This window comes from Oncorhynchus masou, chromosome 9 (genome assembly GCF_036934945.1).
Source record: "Oncorhynchus masou masou isolate Uvic2021 chromosome 9, UVic_Omas_1.1, whole genome shotgun sequence".
NCBI classification, from domain to species: domain Eukaryota; kingdom Metazoa; phylum Chordata; class Actinopteri; order Salmoniformes; family Salmonidae; genus Oncorhynchus; species Oncorhynchus masou.
The window spans coordinates 822,996-842,500 of NC_088220.1; the positions used below are offsets into that span (position 1 = coordinate 822,996).

A 19,505-nucleotide genomic window follows, 5' to 3' on the forward strand; every position below is an offset into this window, starting at 1 on the left:
ATCACTTATGTGCCAAGTTCTGCCAACCCTGTTTCACCTGGATACTCCCTCATGGCCAATCTGTCTCCATCACATATTAGGTATACTATACATACTAGGTAGTAGTGTACTCTCTCTCTCTCTGTCCCAGCTCAGCCCTGACATCACAGTGACTAGTCAGAAGATGAGTTCTCTCTACACGTTGCTTTAGAACACTCAGACATCACAATGACTAGTCAGAAGATGAGTTCTCTACACATTGATTTAGAACACTGACATCACAATGACTAGTCAGAAGATGAGTTCTCTACACGTTGATTTAGAACACTGACATCACAATGACTAGTCAGAAGATGAGTTCTCTACACGTTGATTTAGAACACTGACATCACAATGACTAGTCAGAAGATGAGTTCTCTACACGTTGATTTAGAACACTGACATCACAATGACTAGTCAGAAGATGAGTTCTCTACACGTTGATTTAGAACACTGACATCACAATGACTAGTCAGAAGATGAGTTCTCTACACGTTGATTTAGAACACTGACATCACAATGACTAGTCAGAAGATGAGTTCTCTACACATTGATTTAGAACACTGACATCACAATGACTAGTCAGAAGATGAGTTCTCTATACGTTGCTTTAGAACATTCTGACATTCTCTCAACTTCCATTGGTCAATCCCTCCCTCACTCCCTGGAGTTCTCTGGTTGCTGTGGTGAATGGCTTGGCTAGAGTAGTGTCAACCGGTCATCTCAGCTAGTCTGATCAACTTTCCATGATTTGTTCATTACTAGTCCTCAGACCCCCTACTCGAACTGATGAGGACTAACCCCAACCCCTTTTTATATTTGCAGTGAATGCTGGTTAATTATCTTGTTATGTATAAAAGTGGTTCTCATCAGGAAAAGTCTTTGTCTTCTTCAGGTGGTTAATGGTTCAGGTGGTTTTAACCTGCGGTTATCCCAGGGTGGGTTAGGCAGTCATACAGGCCTGACGCCAGTCCAGTCTCTCTCCCTCCATCTCTCTCTCCTATCCGTTTAGTGAAGAGATTATCTCCTCCGCTCGACTCTGTGCTCTCCTCCAGGGTGAGGTCTTATGGGCCTAATGACACCTAACTGTAGTAGGACCACCCCTCCCCTCCTCCTCCTCAGTGGCTGGAGAGAAGAGCGTTTCCACTGCTCTGCTCTGACCCCTCTGAGGTCAAACAGCCCTTTTAGAAAGTTAATGTCCAGCAACACAAGCTATGTTTATCTCTCTGGTCGTTGGTCCTCGGAGGAACAGGAGGGATTTTGGGAGGGCTGGAAGGACAATACATAAACACCTTTGTTGGGGGCTGGAGACAGGCGAGCGAGGTCAGTGGGAGTACTGAATCCTGTCCTTAGTGCCAAACATCTACCTCTCTCCTCCCTTTCCTCCTCCTCATTGCTCTCTCCCAGGCTCAGCCCTGGTCACCTGTATTGGAACAGATCTCTGTAAGCCTGGGGGATCTTCTCTATCTCCACAGGCCGAGGCAGGAAGTGCGTTAGTTTCTGGTGTTTCTTCGTCCTCCCCCCCTCCCGTGGCGAGCCGTCCTTGTTGAGCGCTACGTAGTAGAAGCGTCCGGTGTCGGTGTGTTTGTAGAGCGTAGAGGCGTATGTGTTGTACCAATTCTCCTCAAACTGCTCTCTGAACACGCACTCCGCTGTTAACTTCTTCTGCGGAAGAGAGGGAGAGATGGTTGAGTGTGGTGTCCATACAGTAGCTTCATTAGGATAGAATTTATGGATTAGTTCATTTATATTTAATTCACATTTTGCCAACAGTTTGAGGAGCAAACTTCACAGCAACAAATTTGCTACACAATAATCAACAACAAAGAAGGTAAGACAGGGGTACTAAGGGAGAGAGAAGATAAGAAGGGGGACTAAGGGAGAGAGAAGGTCAGAAGGAGGACTAAGGGAGAGAGAAGGTCAGAAGGAGGACTAAGGGAGAGAGAAGGTCAGAAGGGGTACGAAGGGAGAGAGAAGGTCAGAAGGGGTACTAAGGGAGAGAAGGTCAGAAGGGGTACTAAGGTAGAGAGAAGGTAAGAAGGGGGACTAAGGGAGAGAGAAGGTCAGCAGGGGTACTAAGGGAGAGAGAAGGTAAGAAGGGAGAGAGAAGGTAAGAAGGGGGACTAAGGGAGAGAGAAGGTAAGAAGGGGTACTTAAGGAGAGAGAAGGTAAGAAGGGGGACTAAGGGAGAGAGAAGGTAAGAAGGAGGACTAAGGGAGAGAGAAGGTAAGAAGGGAGAGAGAAGGTAAGAAGGGAGAGAGAAGGTAAGAAGGGGGACTAAGGGAGAGAAAAGGTAAGAAGGGGGACTAAGGGAGAGAAAAGGTAAGAAGGGGGACTAAGGGAGAGAGAAGGGGGAGGGTAGTGTGTTGTTATTGGTCACAGGGGAGGGTAGTGTGTTGTTATTGGTCACAGGGGAGGGTAGTGTGTTGTTATTGGTCACAGGGGAGGGTAGTGTGTTGTTATTGGTCACGGGGGAGGGTAGTGTGTTGTTATTGGTCACGGGGGAGGGTAGTGTGTTGTTATTGGTCATAGGGGAGGGTAGTGTGATGTTATTGGCCGGCTAAGGAGTATTGGTGTCTCTGAGGGGTCTATGGCCTGGTTTGCTAACTACCTCTCTATGGTCAGTGTATAAAGTCATAAAATCTGCTGTCTCAGCCACTGCCCGTCAACAAGGGAGTACCCCAAGGCTCGATCCTAGGCCCCACGCTCTTTCTCAATTTACATCAACAACATAGCTCAGGCAGTAGGAAACTCTCAACCATTCATATGCAGATGATACAGTCTTATACTCAGCTGGCCGCTCCCCGGATATTGTGTTAAATGCTCTACAATAAAGCTGTGTCCAACAAGCTTTCTCTGCGCTTAACCTTGTTCGGAACACCTCCAAAACAAAGGTCATGTGGTTTTGTAAGAAGAATGCTACACTAGGCCTTTATACAAACAAGCCATTTGCCACACAGGCCTGCCATCATTCACTTTGAACTGGACTGTGTGTTTACAGGCAGTAGGGCCTGCCATCATTCACTATAAACTGGACTGTGTGTTTACAGGAAGTAGGGCCTGTCATCATTCACTTTGAACTGGACTGTGTGTTTACAGGCAGTAGGGCCTGCCATCATTCACTATGAACTGGACTGTGTGTTTACAGGCAATAGGGCCTGCCATCATTCACTTTGAACTGGACTGTGTGTTTACAGGCAGTAGGGCCTGTCATCATTCACTTTGAACTGGACTGTGTGTTTACAGGCAGTAACAACAGCACAACTTTAGATCATTAGAACACATTTGCCAAAAGCCATAAAATGCACCTGAATGGATTTCTGCTAATATGTAAACGCCACGGGAGTCCTCTTACATTTGGGAACTTGACAGTCCTATTGGTCGAACAACCATGGAAAGGTAGGCTCTCTCTCCCTCAGTTACGCACATCAACAACAACAAGGATAACAACTAATGCTAGCCAGAGCAAGATGAGCTTAAATCAAATGAAGGAACATTAGATAAACCCTCTCAAACAGTTTCAGCAAGATGGCTGTCAAAATTGTACTGATAAACGATGGGGAATTGTAGCCTACTCGTCTTTCTGCAGCTTACCTGCAACCAAGCACCAAAGCTAACTGGCTAAAGTTGACTTGCTAGCTACTTCCACACACAAATGAGAGGACACCTCACTCTGACCATTTTACTCATCGTAGCAGAGCTGGTTAGGATGTTTACATGTTATCTAGAACATTCTGGATTAACTATGACTTTTTCTGCCTACATTTACTGACACCAGGTCATATTCAGCACGTTCATCAATAAAGCAGTTCTATGGTCTGGCACTCAGACGAGCGTGTTCTGAAATTGGATTCGATGGCCAGAATTTGCAAATGAAATAGATATGATAAATGGATAAGTCGTTCAAGTTCTTTCTAGCTAATCGAATGACCACCTGCATCTCTAGCAAACGGAAAAACGATATGAGGGGGAAAAGCCATCCAGTCCTCCAATGGCATGATCTCCTCCTAGCAGCTAGCTAGTTAACGTTAGGGTCCTCCTCCAATGGCATGATCTCCTCCTAGCAGCTAGCTAGTTAACGTTAGGGTCCTCCTCCAATGGCATGATCTCCTCCTAGCAGCTAGCTAGTTAACGTTAGGGTCCTCCTCCAATGGCATGATCTCCTCCTAGCAGCTAGCTAGCTAACGTTCGGCTCTGTGTTTTTAGCTTGCTACATAAATAGATACGCTAGCCTATTAGCAACATTATGACTGACTTGTGATCATTGCCCTTGCTAGTTTGATTGTATTGACATTCGCAGCCTTAGTTACTTTGGTCCGTTTTTGTCCAGAATATTGAGTCATTGAAACTTAAACAGTGCATCACGAATGGAGACAGCAAACAATGTACCAGGCCAGCTGGGATTTATAACCTGATAGCAATATTATTCGGACTACCAAGTAATGTATTGGTGAATTATATTATTCATGCATTGAGCTGCATCCATCTATTCTGACAACAATGTCATACTGTACATTATGGAACGTTGAGTCAAATGGAACCTATTTTTAAAAATGTATAAAGTTGGTTTTGTAGCATAAACTAGGAATTTGATCTCTTTGACTGATATGATTGTGTGTTTGTTTCATATCTGCAAAGTAGTTAAAAATGCTGTCAGTTCCACTTTAAAAAAGCTAGCAGTGTAGCCTGACCGTGTAACTTAACCTTCTTCAAGGAAAGAAAGCGAAGACCATTAGAGCCTCTGAAACTCAAGGAGCCGACAGAGAAGAGCAACCAGGACACCAACTCAGGAGCAGAGGAGACACCTGAAGGACTCAGGCCATGAGAAACAAGATTATCTTCTGCCTGATTGCCAAGCGTCACGTCTGGAGGAAACCTGGCACCATTCCTACGGTGAAGCATGGTGGTGGCGTTTTTCAGCGGCAGGGAGACTAGTCAGCAGAGGGAAAGATGAACGGAGCAAAGTACAGAGAGATCCTTGATGAAAATCTGCTCCAGAGCATTCAGGACCTCAGACTGAGGCGAAGGTTCACCCTCCAACAGGACAACGACCCTAAGCACACAGCCAAGACAACGCAAGAGTGGCTTCGGGACAAGTCTCCGAATGTCCTTGAGTGGCCCAGCTGGAACCTGAGAGAAGAATTTGGAGAAGCTCCCCAAATTTTATTTATTTTTTTATTTTAATTTTACTAGGCAAGTCAGTTAAGAACAAATTCTTATTTTCAATGACGGCCTAGGAACAGTGGGTTAACTGCCTGTTCAGAGCAGAACGACAGATTTGTACCTTGTCAGCTCAGGGGTTTGAACTTGCAACCTTTCGTGTTACTAGTCCAACGCTCTAACCACTAGGCTACCCTGCCGCAGGTCTGCCAAGCTTGTAGCATCATTCCCAAGAAGACACGAGGCTGTAATCGCTGCCAAAGATGCTTCAACAAGTACTAAGTAAAGTGTCTGAATATTCATGTGATATTTCCGTTTTTTTATTTGTGTTTTTGCTTTGTCATTATGGGGTAATTGTGTGCAGATTGAGTACATAATTTAAAAATAATTATAATTTAGAATTAAGACTGTAATGTAATAAAATGTGAAAAAAAGTGTGAAGAGACCTCTGGTGGGGTCTGCATGGGTCTCCGAGCTGTGTGCTAGTATTTTAAACTTGGTACCTTCAGCATGTCAACACTTCTTACAAAAACAAGTAGTGATGAAGTCAATTTCTCCTCTACTTTGAGCCAGGAGAGATTTAGATGCATTAATGTTACCTCTCCGTGTACATCCAAGGCCGAGCTGCCCTGTTCTGAGACAATAGTATCAACAGGTTTTGACCATGACAGTTTACAATCACGAGTTACTCCAAGCAGTTAGTCACATCAACTTGGTCAATTTCCACAATATTTATTACAAGGTTTAGTTGAGGTTTAGGGTTTAGTGAACGATATGTCCCAAATACAATGCTTTTAGTTTTAGAAATATTTAGGACTACAGTGCCTTGCGAAAGTATTCAGCCCCCGTGAACTTTGCGACCTTTTGGGGTATGTCTCTATCAGTTTTGCACATCGAGAGACTGAAATTTTTTCCCATTCCTCCTTGCAAAACAGTTCGAGCTCAGTGAGGTTGGATGGAGAGCATTTGTGAACAGCAGTTTTCAGTTCTTTCCACAGATTCTCAATTGGATTCTAACACCTGGCTATTCTAACACCCGGATATGTTTATTTTTGAACCATTCCATTGTAGATTTTGCTTTATGTTTTGGATCATTGTCTTGTTGGAAGACAAATCTCCGTCCCAGTCTCAGGTCTTTTGCAGACTCCATGTTTTCTTCCAGAATGGTCCTGTATTTGGTTCCATCCATCTTCCCATCAATTTTAACCATCTTCCCTGTCCCTGCTGAAGAAAAGAAGGCCCAAACCATGATGCTGCCACCACCATGTTTGACAATGGGGATGGTGTGTTCATCGTGATGAGCTGTGTTGCTTTTACGCCAAACATAACGTTTTGCATTGTTGCCAAAAAGTTCAATTTTGGTTTCATCTGACCAGAGCACCTTCTTCCACATGTTTGGTGTGTCTCCCAGTTGGCTTGTGGCAAACTTTAAACGACACTTTTTATGGATATCTTTAAGAAATGGCTTTCTTCCTGCCACTTCCATAAAGGCCAGATTTGTGCAATATACGACTGATTGTTGTCCTATGGACAGAGTCTCCCACCTCAGCTGTAGATCTCTGCAGTTCATCTAGAGTGATCATGGGCCTCTTGGCTGCATCTCTGTTTAGTCTTCTCCTTGTATGAGCTGAAAGTTTAGAGGGACGGCCAGGTCTTGGTAGATTTGCAGTGGTCTGATACTCCTTCCATTTCAATATTATCGCTTGCACAGTGCTCCTTGGGATGTTTAAAGCTTGGGAAATCTTTTTGTATCCAAATCCGGCTTTAAACTTCTTCACAACAGTATCTCGGACCTGCCTGGTGTGTTCCTTGTTCTTCATGATGCTCTCTGCGCTTTTAACGGACCTCTGAGACTATCACAGTGCAGGTGCATTTATACGGAGACTTGATTACACACAGGTGGATTGTATTTATCATCATTAGTCTTTTAGGTCAACATTGGATCATTCAGAGATCCTCACTGAACTTCTGGAGAGAGTTCGCTGCACTGAAAGTAAAGGGGCTGAATAATTTTGCACGCCCAATTTTTCAGTTTTTGATTTGTTAAAAAAGTTTGAAATATCCAATAAATGTCGTTCCACTTCATGATTGTGTCCCACTTGTTGTTGATTCTTCACAAAAAAATACAGTTTTATATATTTATGTTTGAAGCCTGAAATGTGGCAAAAGGTCGCAAAGTTCAAGGGGGCCGAATACTTTCGCAAGGCACTGTAACTTATTCCTTGCCATCCATTCTGAAACGAACTGCAGCTATTTGTTAAGCGTTGCAGTCATTTCAGTCGCTGTGGTAGCTGACTTATATAGTGTTGAGTCATCCGCATTCATAGAAACTCTGGCTTTACTCAAATGTCCTTCCCTGTAAGCATGCTGAAAGTCTGTTGTCAATTTGTTTACTGTAAAATAGCACTGTATCCGGTCAAACACACTTTTTTTTCCGGAAGCGGAATGACTTTATCTTCCCTCCAGACCTGTGGCACATACTTTCTACTAGGCTTAGATCGTCACACACCACGGACCAGCAGCGTCTGGTTGCTCCTCGCCACACACCACAGATCAGCAGCGTCTGGTTGCTCCTCGCCACACACCACGGATCAGCAGCGTCTGGTTGCTCCTCGTCACACACCACAGACCAGCAGCGTCTGGTTGCTCCTCGTCACACACCACAGAACAGCAGCGTCTGGTTGCTCCTCGTCACACACCACAGACCAGCAGCGTCTGGTTGCTCCTCGTCACACACCACAGACCAGCAGCGTCTGGTTGCTCCTCGTCACACACCACGGACCAGCAGCGTCTGGTTGCTCCTCGTCACACACCACAGACCAGCAGCGTCTGGTTGCTCCTCGTCACACACCACAGACCAGCAGCGTCTGGTTGCTCCTCGTCACACACCACAGACCAGCAGCGTCTGGTTGCTCCTCGTCACACACCACGGACCAGCAGCGTCTGGTTGCTCCTCGTCACACACCACAGACCAGCAGCGTCTGGTTGCTCCTCGTCACACACCACAGACCAGCAGCGTCTGGTTGCTCCTCGTCACACACCACAGACCAGCAGCGTCTGGTTGCTCCTCAGTACACACCACAGACCAGCAGCGTCTGGTTGCTCCTCAGTACACACCACAGACCAACAAATATTCATAACATCAACAACATATGAATCACTACAAACCGTATTGTATGACCTCTTATACACGACAGTCACATACTGTATGTATATCAGACAGTCACATACTGTAGGTATATCAGACAGTCACATACTGTAGGTATATCAGACAGTCACGTACTGTAGGTATATCAGACAGTCACATACTGTAGGTATATCAGACAGTCACATACTGTAGATATATCAGACAGTCACATACTGTAGGTATATCAGACAGTCACATACTGTATATATATCAGACAGTCACATACTGTAGGTATATCAGACAGTCACATACTGTAGGTATATCAGACAGTCACATACTGTAGGTATTTCAGACAGTCACAGTCACATACTGTAGGTATATCAGACAGTCACATACTGTAGGTATATCAGACAGTCACATACTGTAGGTATATCAGACAGTCACATACTGTACAGTCGTGGCCAAAAGTTGAGAATGACACAAATATACATTTTTACAAAATCTGCTGCCTTAGTTTGTATGATGGCAATTTGCATATAGTCCAGAATATTATGAAGAGTGATCAAATGAATTGCAATGAATTGCAAAGTCCCTCTTTGCCATGCAAATGAACTGAATCCCCAAAAAACATTTCCACTGCATTTCAGCCCTGCCACAAAAGGACCAGCTGACATCATGTCAGTGATTCTCTCGTTAACACAAGGGAACACTAAAATAACACATCCTAGATCTGAATGAATGAAATATTCTTATTAAATAATTTTTTCTTGACATAGTTGAATGTGCTGACAACAAAATCACACAAAAATGATCAATGGAAATCAAATTTATCAACCCATGGAGGTCTGGATTTGGAGTCACACTCAAAATTAAAGTGGCAAACCACACTACAGGCTGATCCAACTTTGATGTAATGTCCTTAAAACAAGTCCAAATGAGGCTCAGTAGTGTGTGGTCTCCACGTGCCTGTACGACCTCCCTACAATGCCTGGGCATGCTCCTGATGACGTGGTGGATGGTCTCCTGAGGGATCTCCTCCCAGACCTGGACTAAAGCATCCACCAACTCCTGGACAGTCTGTGGTGCAACGTGGTGTTGGTGGATGGAGCGAGACATGATGTCCCAGATGTGCTCAATTGGATTCAGGTCTGGGGAACGGGCGGGCCAGTCCATAGCATCAATGCCTTCCTCTTGCAGGAACTGCTGACACACTCCAGCCACATGAAGTCTAGCATTGTCTTGCATTAGGAGGAACCCAGGGCCAACCGCATCAGCATATGGTCTCACAAGGGGTCTGAGGATCTCATCTCGGTACCTAATGGCAGTCAGGCTACCTCTGGCGAGCACATGGAGGGCTGTGCAGCCCCCCAAAGAAATGTCACCCCACACCATGACTGACCCACCGCCAAACCGGTCATGCTGGAGGATGTTGCAGGCAGCAGAACGTTCTCCACGGCGTCTCCAGACTCTGTCACGTCTGTCACGTGCTCAGTGTGAACCTGCTTTCATCTGTGAAGAGCACAGGGCGCCAGTGGCGAATTTGCCAATCTTGGTGTTCTCTGGTAAATGCCAAACGTCCTGCACGGTGTTGGGCTGTAAGCACAACCCCAACCTGTGGACGTCGTGCCCTCATACCACCCTCATGGAGTCTGTTTCTGACCATTTGAGCAGACACGTGCACATTTGTGGCCTGCTGGAGGTCATTTTGCAGGGCTCTGGCAGTGCTCCTCCTGCTCCTCCTTGCACAAAGGCGGAGGTAGCGGTCCTGCTGATGGATTATTGCCCTCCTACGGCCTCCTCCACGTCTCCTGATGTACTGGCCTGTCTCCTGGTAGCGCCTCCATGCTCTGGACACTACGCTGACAGACACAGCAAACCTTCTTGCCACAGCTCGCATTGATGTGTCATCCTGGATGAGCTGCACTACCTGAGCCACTTGTGTGGGTTGTAGACTCCGTCGTATGCTACCACTAGAGTGAAAGCACCGCCAGCATTCAAAAGTGACCAAAACATCAGCGAGGAAGCATAGGAACTGAGAAGTGGTCTGTGGTTATCACCTGCAGAACCACTCCTTTATTGGGGGTGTCTTGCTAATTGTCTATAATTTCCACCTGTTGTCTATTCCATTTGCACAACAGCATGTGAAATTTATTGTCAATCAGTGTTGCTTCCTAAGTGGACAGTTTGATTTCACAGAAGTGTGATTGACTTGGAGTTACATTGTGTTGTTTAAGTGTTCCCTTTATTTTTTTGAGCAGTGTATGTACACTATGGTCACAAGACGCAGGCCTCCTTATTGTCCCTAGAATTTCTAAGCAAACAGCTGGAGGCAGGGCTTTCTCCTACAGAGCTCCATTTTTATGGAATGGTCTGCCTACCCATGTGAGAGACGCAGACTCTGTCTCAACCTTTAAGTCTTTACTGAAGACTCATCTCTATATCTCTATATGATTGAGTGTAGTCTGGCCCAGGAGTGTAAAGGTGAACGGAAAGGCTCTGGAACAACGAACCACCCTTGCTGTCTCTGCCTGGCCGGTTCCCCTCTTAGAGTCACTGGCTTACTGGTGCTCTTCCATTTCGTCCCTAGGAGGAGTGCGTCACAGACATGATCTTCCTGTCCGGTTTTACGCCCCCCTAGGGCTCGCATGGTCTGTTGATATCCCTCTTGTGGTGTGGGGGCTGTGCTTTGGCAAAGTGGGTGGGGTTATATCCTGCCTGGTTGGCCCTGTCTGGGGGTATCATCGGATGGGGCCACAGTGTCTCCTGACCCCTCCTGTCTCAACCTCCAGTATTTATGCTGCAGTAGTTTATGTGTCGGGGTGCTAGGGTCAGTCTGTTATATCTGGAGTACTTCTCCTGTCTTATCCGGTGTCCTGTGTGAATTTAAGTATGCTCTCACTAATTCTCTCTTTCTCTCTCTCTCTCTCTCTCTCGGAGGACCTGAGCCCAAGGACCATGCCTCAGGACTACCTGGCATGATGACTCCTTGCTGTCCCCAGTCCACCTGGCTGTGCTGCTGCTCCAGTTTCAACTGTTCTGCCTGCGGCTATGGAACCCTGACCTGTTCATCGGACGTGCTACCTGTCTCAGACCTGCTTTTTTCGACTCTCTGTCTCTACCACACCTGCTGTCTCGACTTCTGAATGCTCGGCTATGAAAAGCCAACTGACATTTACTCCTAAGGTACTGACCTGTTGCACCCTCTACAATCACTGTGATTATTATTATTTGACCCTGCTGGTCTTCTATGAACGTTTGAACATCTTGGCCAAATACTGTTATAATCTCCACCTGGCACAGCCAGAAGAGGACTGGCCACCCCACATAGCCTGGTTCCTTTCTAGGTTTCTTCCTAAATTCCTGCATTTCTAGGGAGTTTTTCCTAGCCACTGGGCTTCTACATCTGCATTGCTTGCTGTTTGGGGTTTTAGGCTGGGTTTCTGTACAGCACTTTGAGATATCAGCTGATGTAAAAAGGGCTTTATAAATCAATATGATTGATTGAATGAATAGAGGAGAAGAGGGTGGAGAGGAGAGGAGGGCAGAGGAGAGGGGGGTAGAGACGAGGGTAGAGGACAGGAGAGTCAAGGAGAGGAGGGAGTAGAGGAGAGGAGGGGTAGAGACGAGGATAGAGGACAGGAGAGTCAAGGAGAGGAGAGGTGAGAAGAGAGGTAGAGGTAGAGGAGAGGAGGGAGTAGAGGAGAGAGGAGAGGGGGAATGTGTAGAGGGGGGTAGAGGAGAGAAGGAGTGTTTAACTTACCGACCCATAGAGCTCTCCTCTTTCGTTCATGCCCAGGTAGAGTCCTGCGTCCACTCCTCTAATACTGACCAGCCCTACAGCCAGGCTGATGAACTCTAGGATACCTGGAGAGGACAGAGACAACACCTGTCAGAGATATAGACCAGCCCTACAGCCAGAATGATGAACTCTGGGATACCTGGACAGACAACACCTGTCAGAGATATAGACCAGCCCTACAGCCAGACTGATGAACTCTGGGATACCTGGACAGACAACACCTGTCAGAGGTATAGACCAGCCCTACAGCCAGACTGATGAACTCTGGGATACCTGGACGGACAACACCTGTCAGATATAGACCAGCCCTACAGCCAGACTGATGAACTCTGGGATACCTGGACAGACAACACCTGTCAGAGATATAGACCAGCCCTACAGCCAGACTGATGAACTCTGGGATACCTGGACAGACAACACATACTAGGTTTGGGTGATATACCGTTTACACCACATAGCGGGGTATTTTGAAATACAGACGGGATGATTGCCAATAGAAATAAGTGCACGCCACTGCTTATTAAGTTATAGAAGTATAACTAAGTTGTATAATTATAACTAATTATAAGAAATATAATGATAACTAAGTTATATAAGTACAACTAAGTTATATTAGTCTAGCTACAGTGGCAAGTATGTGAACCCTTTGGATTGACCTGGATTTCTGTATAAATTAGTCATAAAATGTGATCTGATCTTCATCTAAGTCACAACACCAGACAAACCCAGTCTGCTTAAACCAATAACACACAAATTATTGTATTTTTCTTGTCTATATTGAATGTGTCATTTAAACATTCACAGTGTAGGTTGTGAATGTATGTGAACCCCTAGGCTAATGACTTCTCCAAAAGCTAATTGGTGTCACTATAATATATATAACTATAGGTTCTATTACTATACTGTAACTATAATATGTATAACTATAGGTTATATTAGTATACTGTAACTATAATATGTATACCTACAGGTTGTTATATTAATACACTGACACACCTACAGGACTCTGCATTGTGTTGCTAACTAGCTAAGAGGCTAGATGTTATATTAGTACACTGACACCTACAGGACTCTGCATTGTGTTGCTAACTAGCTAAGTGGCTAGATGTTATATTAATACACTGACACCTACAGGACTCTGCATTGTGTTGCTAAGTGGCTAGACGTTATATTAGTACACTGACACACCTACAGGACTCAGCTAGTTAGCAACACAATGCAAAGTGGCTAGATGTTATATTAGTACACTGACACACCTACAGGACTCTGCATTGTGTTGCTTGCTATAGCTAAGAGGCTAGATGTTATATTAGTACACTGACACACCTACAGGACTCTGCATTGTGTTGCTAACTAGCTAAGAGGCTAGATGTTATATTAGTACACTGACACACCTACAGGACTCTGCATTGTGTTGCTAACTAGCTAAGTGGCTAGATGTTATATTAGTACACTGACACACCTACAGGACTCTGCATTGTGTTGCTAAGTGGCTAGACGTTATATTAGTACACTGACACACCTACAGGACTCAGCTAGTTAGCAACACAATGCAAAGTGGCTAGATGTTATATTAGTACACTGACACACCTACAGGACTCTGCATTGTGTTGCTAACTAGCTAAGAGGCTAGATGTTATATTAGTACACTGACACACCTACAGGACTCTGCATTGTGTTGCTAATTAGCTAAGTGGCTAGATGTTATATTAATACACAGACACACCTACAGGACTCTGCATTGTGTTGCTAAGTGGCTAGACGTTATATTAGTACACTGACACACCTACAGGACTCTGCATTGTGTTGCTAACTAGCTAAGTGGCTAGATGTTATATTAGTACACTGACACACCTACAGGACTCTGCATTGTGTTGCTAACTAGCTAAGTGGCTAGACGTTATATTAGTACACTGACACCTACAGGACTCTGCATTGTGTTGCTTAGCTAAGTGGCTAGACGTTATATTAGTACACTGACACACCTACATGACTCTGCATTGTGTTGCTTAGCTAAGTGGCTAGACGTTATATTAGTACACTGACACACCTACAGGACTCTGCATTGTGTTGCTAATTAGCTAAGTGGCTAGACGTTATATTAATACACAGACACACCTACAGGACTCTGCATTGTGTTGCTAACTAGCTAAGAGGCTAGATGTTATATTAGTACACTGACACCTACAGGAGTCTGCATTGTGTTGCTGACTAGCTAAGTGGCTAGATGTTATATTAGTACACTGACACACCTACAGGACTCTGCATTGTGTTGCTAACTAGCTAAGTGGCTAGACGTTATATTAGTACACTGACACCTACAGGACTCTGCATTGTGTTGCTAACTAGCTAAGTGGCTAGATGTCAAGATCTTCTTGGTTACGTTGTTTTATGCATCAACATTTTTTTTTGTAACCAAAAATGTATCAAACAAATCTAAATATATATTTTATATTTGAGATTCTTCAAATAGCCACCCTTGATGACAGCTTTGCACACTCTTGGCATTCTCTCAACCAGCTTCATGAGGTCGTCAGCTGGAATGCATTTCAATTAACAGGTGTGCCTTCTTAAAAGTTAATTTGACTAATTTCTTTCCTTCTTAATACGTTTGAGTCATTCAGTTGTGTTGTGACAAGGTAGGTGTTGTATACAGAAGATAGCCCTAATTGGTAAAAGACCAAGTCCATATTATGGCAAGAACAGCTCAAATAAGCAAAGAGAAATGACAGTCCATCCGGAACATTTCAAGAACTTTGAAAGTTTCTTCAAGTGCAGTCGCAAAAACCATCAAGCGCTGTGTTGAAACTTGCTCTCATGAGCACTGCCACAGGAAAGGAAGACCCAGAGTTACCTCTGCTGCAGAGGATAAGTTCATTAGAGTTACCAGCCTCAGAAATTGCAGCCCAAATACTATCTTCAGAGTTCAAGTAACAGACACATCTCAACATCAACTGTTCAGAGGAGACTGTGTGAATCAGGCCTTAATGGTCGAATTGCTGCAAAGAAACCATTACTAAAGGACACCAATAAGAAGAGACTTGCTTGGGCAAAGAAACACAAGCAATGGACATTAGGTCTGTGAAAATCTGTCCTTTGGTCTGATGAGTCCAAATGTGAGGTTTTTGGTTCCAACAGCCGTGTCTTTGTAAGACGCAGAGGTGAACGGATGATCTCCGTATGTGTGGTTCCCACCATGAAGCATGGAGGAGGAGGTGTGATGGTGCTTTGCTGGTGACACTGTCAGTGATTTATTTAGAATTCAAGGCACACTTAACCAGCATGGCTACCACAGCATTCTGCAGTGATACACCATCCCAACAAATGCTCAGCATATGTGGGAACTCCTTCAAGACTGTTGGAGAAGCATTCCAGGTGAAGCTGGTTGAGAGAATGCCAAGAGTGTGCAAAGCTGTCATCAAGGCAAAGGGTGGCTACTTTGAAGAATCTAAAATCTATTTTGATTTGTTTAACACTTTTTTGGTTACTACATGATTCCATATGTGTTATTTCATCATTTTGATGTATGTAGAAAATAGGAAAAATAAGGAAAAACCCTTGAATGAGTAGGTGTTGTAATACTTTTGACTGGTACTGTATGTTTGTGCTTTTACCCATTTACTACACAATGTCGTGATATCCAATTGGTAGTTAGTCTTGTTCCATCGCTGCAACTCCCATACGGGAAACACGTCCCTGCTAAGCCGCACTGCTTCTTGACACACTGCTCCCTTACCCGGAAGCGAGCCGTACCAATGGGTCAGAGGACACACTATTAAACTGGCGACCGAAGTCAGCTTGCAGGCACCCGGCCCACCACAAAGAGTCATTAGAGCGCAATGGGACAAGGAAATCCCGGCTGGCCAAACCCTCCTCTAACCTGGACGACGCTGGGCCAATTGTGCGCCTCCTCATGGGTCTCCTGGTCACAGCCTGGGATTGAACCCGGGGCTGTAGTGACGCCTCAAGCACTGCGCCACTCGGGGGGCCAGAAGCAAATATTCAAAGGAGAACTTTGAAGGCTTGCGCTCCAAATGGCACCCTCTTCCCAATTTAGTGCACTACTTTATACCAGAGCGCTATGAGTCCTGGTCAAAAGTAGTGCACTATTCCTTCACTCTGCGGTGCTATTGGGGACGTTGTCAATGATTGGGACTGGGTTGGGGACAGCTGATCTCTGACCAGAGATAGGAAGCAGAGACATCTCTATGAGGTGCGTCCCACTCCTTCTAGATGTTTCTCTCCATGAGGTGCGTCCCACTCCTTCTAGATGTTTCTCTCCATGAGGTGCGTCCCACTCCTTCTAGATGTTTCTCTCCATGAGGTGCGTCCCACTCCTTCTAGATGTTTCTCTCCATGAGGTGCGTCCCACTCCTTCTAGATGTTTCTCTCCATGAGGTGCGTCCCACTCTTTCTAGATGTTTCTCTCCATGAGGTGTGTCCCACTCCTTCTAGATGTTTCTCTCCATGAGGTGCGTCCCACTCCTTCTAGATGTTTCTCTCCATGAGGTGCGTCCCACTCTTTCTAGATGTTTCTCTCCATGAGGTGCGTCCCACTCTTTCTAGATGTTTCTCTCCATGAGGTGTGTCCCACTCTTTCTAGATGTTTCTCTCCATGAGGTGTGTCCCACTCCTTCTAGATGTTTCTCTCCATGAAGTGCATCCCAAATGGAACCCTATAATTCCCTTTATAGTGTGCTACTTTTGACCAGAGCCCATAGACAGAACATATTGAATGTTTTCCCACAGTATTTGGACTCTACCTGAGGTGAAGCCTGAACAGGGATGTTTTCTAATAGTGGATGGAAACTGTAGATAAACGCCACCACAGCAGAATACAGATGCTATTAGTGCTTAGTTCGTGTTTACCATCCGCCCCTGGCCAGGACACGAGTGGGCTGTATTCCAAATGTAGTGCACTATTAATGACCAGGGCACATAGGGTGCCATTTGGGACTCAGCCAGCCTCCTAGTCTCTGATCCTCTAGGCCAGTGGTTCCCAAACGTTTTATAGTCCCTTCAAACGTTCAACCTCCAGCTGCGTACCCCCTCTAGCACCAGGGTCAGCTGTACCCCCTCTAGCACCAGGGTCAGCGCACTCTCAAATGTTGTTTTTTTACATCATTGTAAGCCTGCTACACACACGCTATACGATACATTTATTAAACATAAAAATGAGTGTGAGTTTTTGTCACAACCCGGCTCGTGGGAAGTGAAAAAGAGCTCCTGTAGGACCAGGGCACAAATAATAATAATAATAATTAATAATGTTGCTCTTTATTTAACCATCTTACATATAAAACCCTATTTGTTCATCTAAAATTGTGAATAACTCACCGCAGGTGAATGAGAAGGGTGTGCTTGAAAGGATGCACATAACTCTGCAATGTTGGGTTGTATTGGAGAGTCTGTCTTAAATCAATGTCCACACACAGTCTGGGCCTGTATTTCGTTTTCATGCTAGTGAGGGCTGAGAATCCACTCTCACATCAAAAATGTGTCAATACTTTGCCCCTTAATAACCAGCGCTCTTCTGTATTTTGTAAAAGCGTTACATGGTCGCTGCCCATATCAGTGCATAGTGCAGAAAATACAGAAGAGCTCAGAGGTTTTGCTTTAACAAAGTGAACCATTTTCACTGCAGTGTCCAAAACGTCTTTCAAGCTGTCAGGCATTCCCTTGGCAGCAAGAGCCTCTAGGTGGATGCTGCAGTGGACCCAAGAGCCTCTCTGTGGGTGCTGCAGTGTACCCAAGAGCCTCTAGGTGGATGCTGCAGTGTACCCAAGAGCCTCTAGGTGGATGCTGCAGTGGACCCAAGAGCCTCTCGGTGGATGCTGCAGTGGACCCAAGAGCCTCTCGGTGGATGCTGCAGTGGACCCAAGAGCCTCTAGGTGGATGCTGCAGTGTACCCAAGAGCCTCTAGGTGGATGCTGCAGTGTAGCCAAGAGCCTCTAGGTTGATACTGCAGTGTACCAAGAGCCTCTAGGTTGATACTGCAGTGTACCAAGAGCCTCTCGGTGGATGCTGCAGTGTACCCAAGAGCCTCTAGGTTGATACTGCAGTGTACCAAGAGCCTCTCGGTGGATTCTGCAGTGTACACAAGAGCCTCTTGGTGGATGCTGCAGTGTACCCAAGAGCCTCTAGGTTGATACTGCAGTGTACCAAGAGCCTCTCGGTGGATTCTGCAGTGTACACAAGAGCCTCTTGGTGGATGCTGCAGTGTACCCAAGAGCCTCTAGGTTGATACTGCAGTGTACCAAGAGCCTCTCGGTGGATTCTGCAGTGTACACAAGAGCCTCTTGGTAGATGCTGCAGTGTACCCAAGAGCCTCTAGGTGGATGCTGCAGTGTACCCAAGAGCCTCTTGGTGGATGCTGCAGTGTACCCAAGAGCCTCTAGTTGGATGCTGCAGTGTACCCAAGAGCCTCTAGGTTGATACTGCAATGTACCAAGAGCCTCTCGGTGGATGCTGCAGTGTACCCAAGAGCCTCTAGGTTGATGCTGCAGTTTACCCAAGAGCCTCTCGGTGGATGCTGCAGTGTACCCAAGAGCCTCTCGGTGGATGCTGCAGTGTACCCAAGAGCCTCTCGGTTGATACTGCAGTGTACCAAGAGCCTCTCGGTGGATGCTGCAGTGTACCCAAGAGCCTCTAGGTTGATACTGCAGTTTACCCAAGAGCCTCTAGGTGGATGCTGCAGTGTACACAAGAGCCTCATGGTGGATGCTGCAGTGTACCCAAGAGCCTCTAGGTGGATGCTGCAGTGTACCCAAGAGCCTCTTGGTGGATGCTGCAGTGTACCCAAGAGCCTCTAGGTGGATGCTGCAGTGTACCCAAGAGCCTCTTGGTGGATGCTGCAGTGTACCCAAGAACCTCTAGGTGGATGCTGCAGTGTACCCAAGAGCCTCTAGGTGGATGCAGCAGTGTACCCAAGAGCCTCTAGGTGGATGCTGCAGTGTACCCAAGAGCCTCTTGGTGGATGCTGCAGTGTACCCAAGAGCCTTTAGGTGGATGCTGCAGTGTACCCAAGAACCTCTAGGTGGATGCTGCAGTGTACCCAAGAGCCTCTAGCTGGATGCTGCAGTGACCCAGGTGGCGTCGGGAGCAACTGTTGCAGGCGTGTTATGGCTTTGGCGCCGTCAGTACAGATACCAACATGAGCAGCAGCTACGTTTGGCTACATACGGACCGTTAGTGGAATTTCCATGAGAGAGTAAAGGTTAATGTGATTGGATGTTCATTATTTGACTAGGCTACCTGTATTTGACATTGTGTTTTTATTTCGATGAACACTGCATGGTTTCATTTTATTTTTGGCAGAGAAACGAGGCTACTGAGGCGAGAAAAAAAACTCACCCAAATGTATAGTTGGAAAATATAAATGGGGAAAAAAAGTGAATCACA

At 45.7% G+C, this 19,505-nt stretch overlaps 1 protein-coding gene across 1 annotated transcript in view; it reads right to left on the minus strand.

Moving 5' to 3' along the window:
- Positions 1 to 908: 908 nt before the first annotated feature.
- Positions 909 to 19,505, minus strand: part of LOC135545140 (fibroblast growth factor 16) — a 23,801-nt gene continuing 5,204 nt past the window's right edge. The window contains exons 2-3 of the mRNA XM_064972775.1: positions 12,066 to 12,169; positions 909 to 1,683 (exon numbers count right to left, since the gene is read on the minus strand). Coding sequence (XP_064828847.1) covers positions 1,438 to 1,683; positions 12,066 to 12,169 — 350 coding nt within the window. The 3' untranslated portion in view covers positions 909 to 1,437. The remainder of the gene's footprint in view (positions 1,684 to 12,065; positions 12,170 to 19,505) is intronic.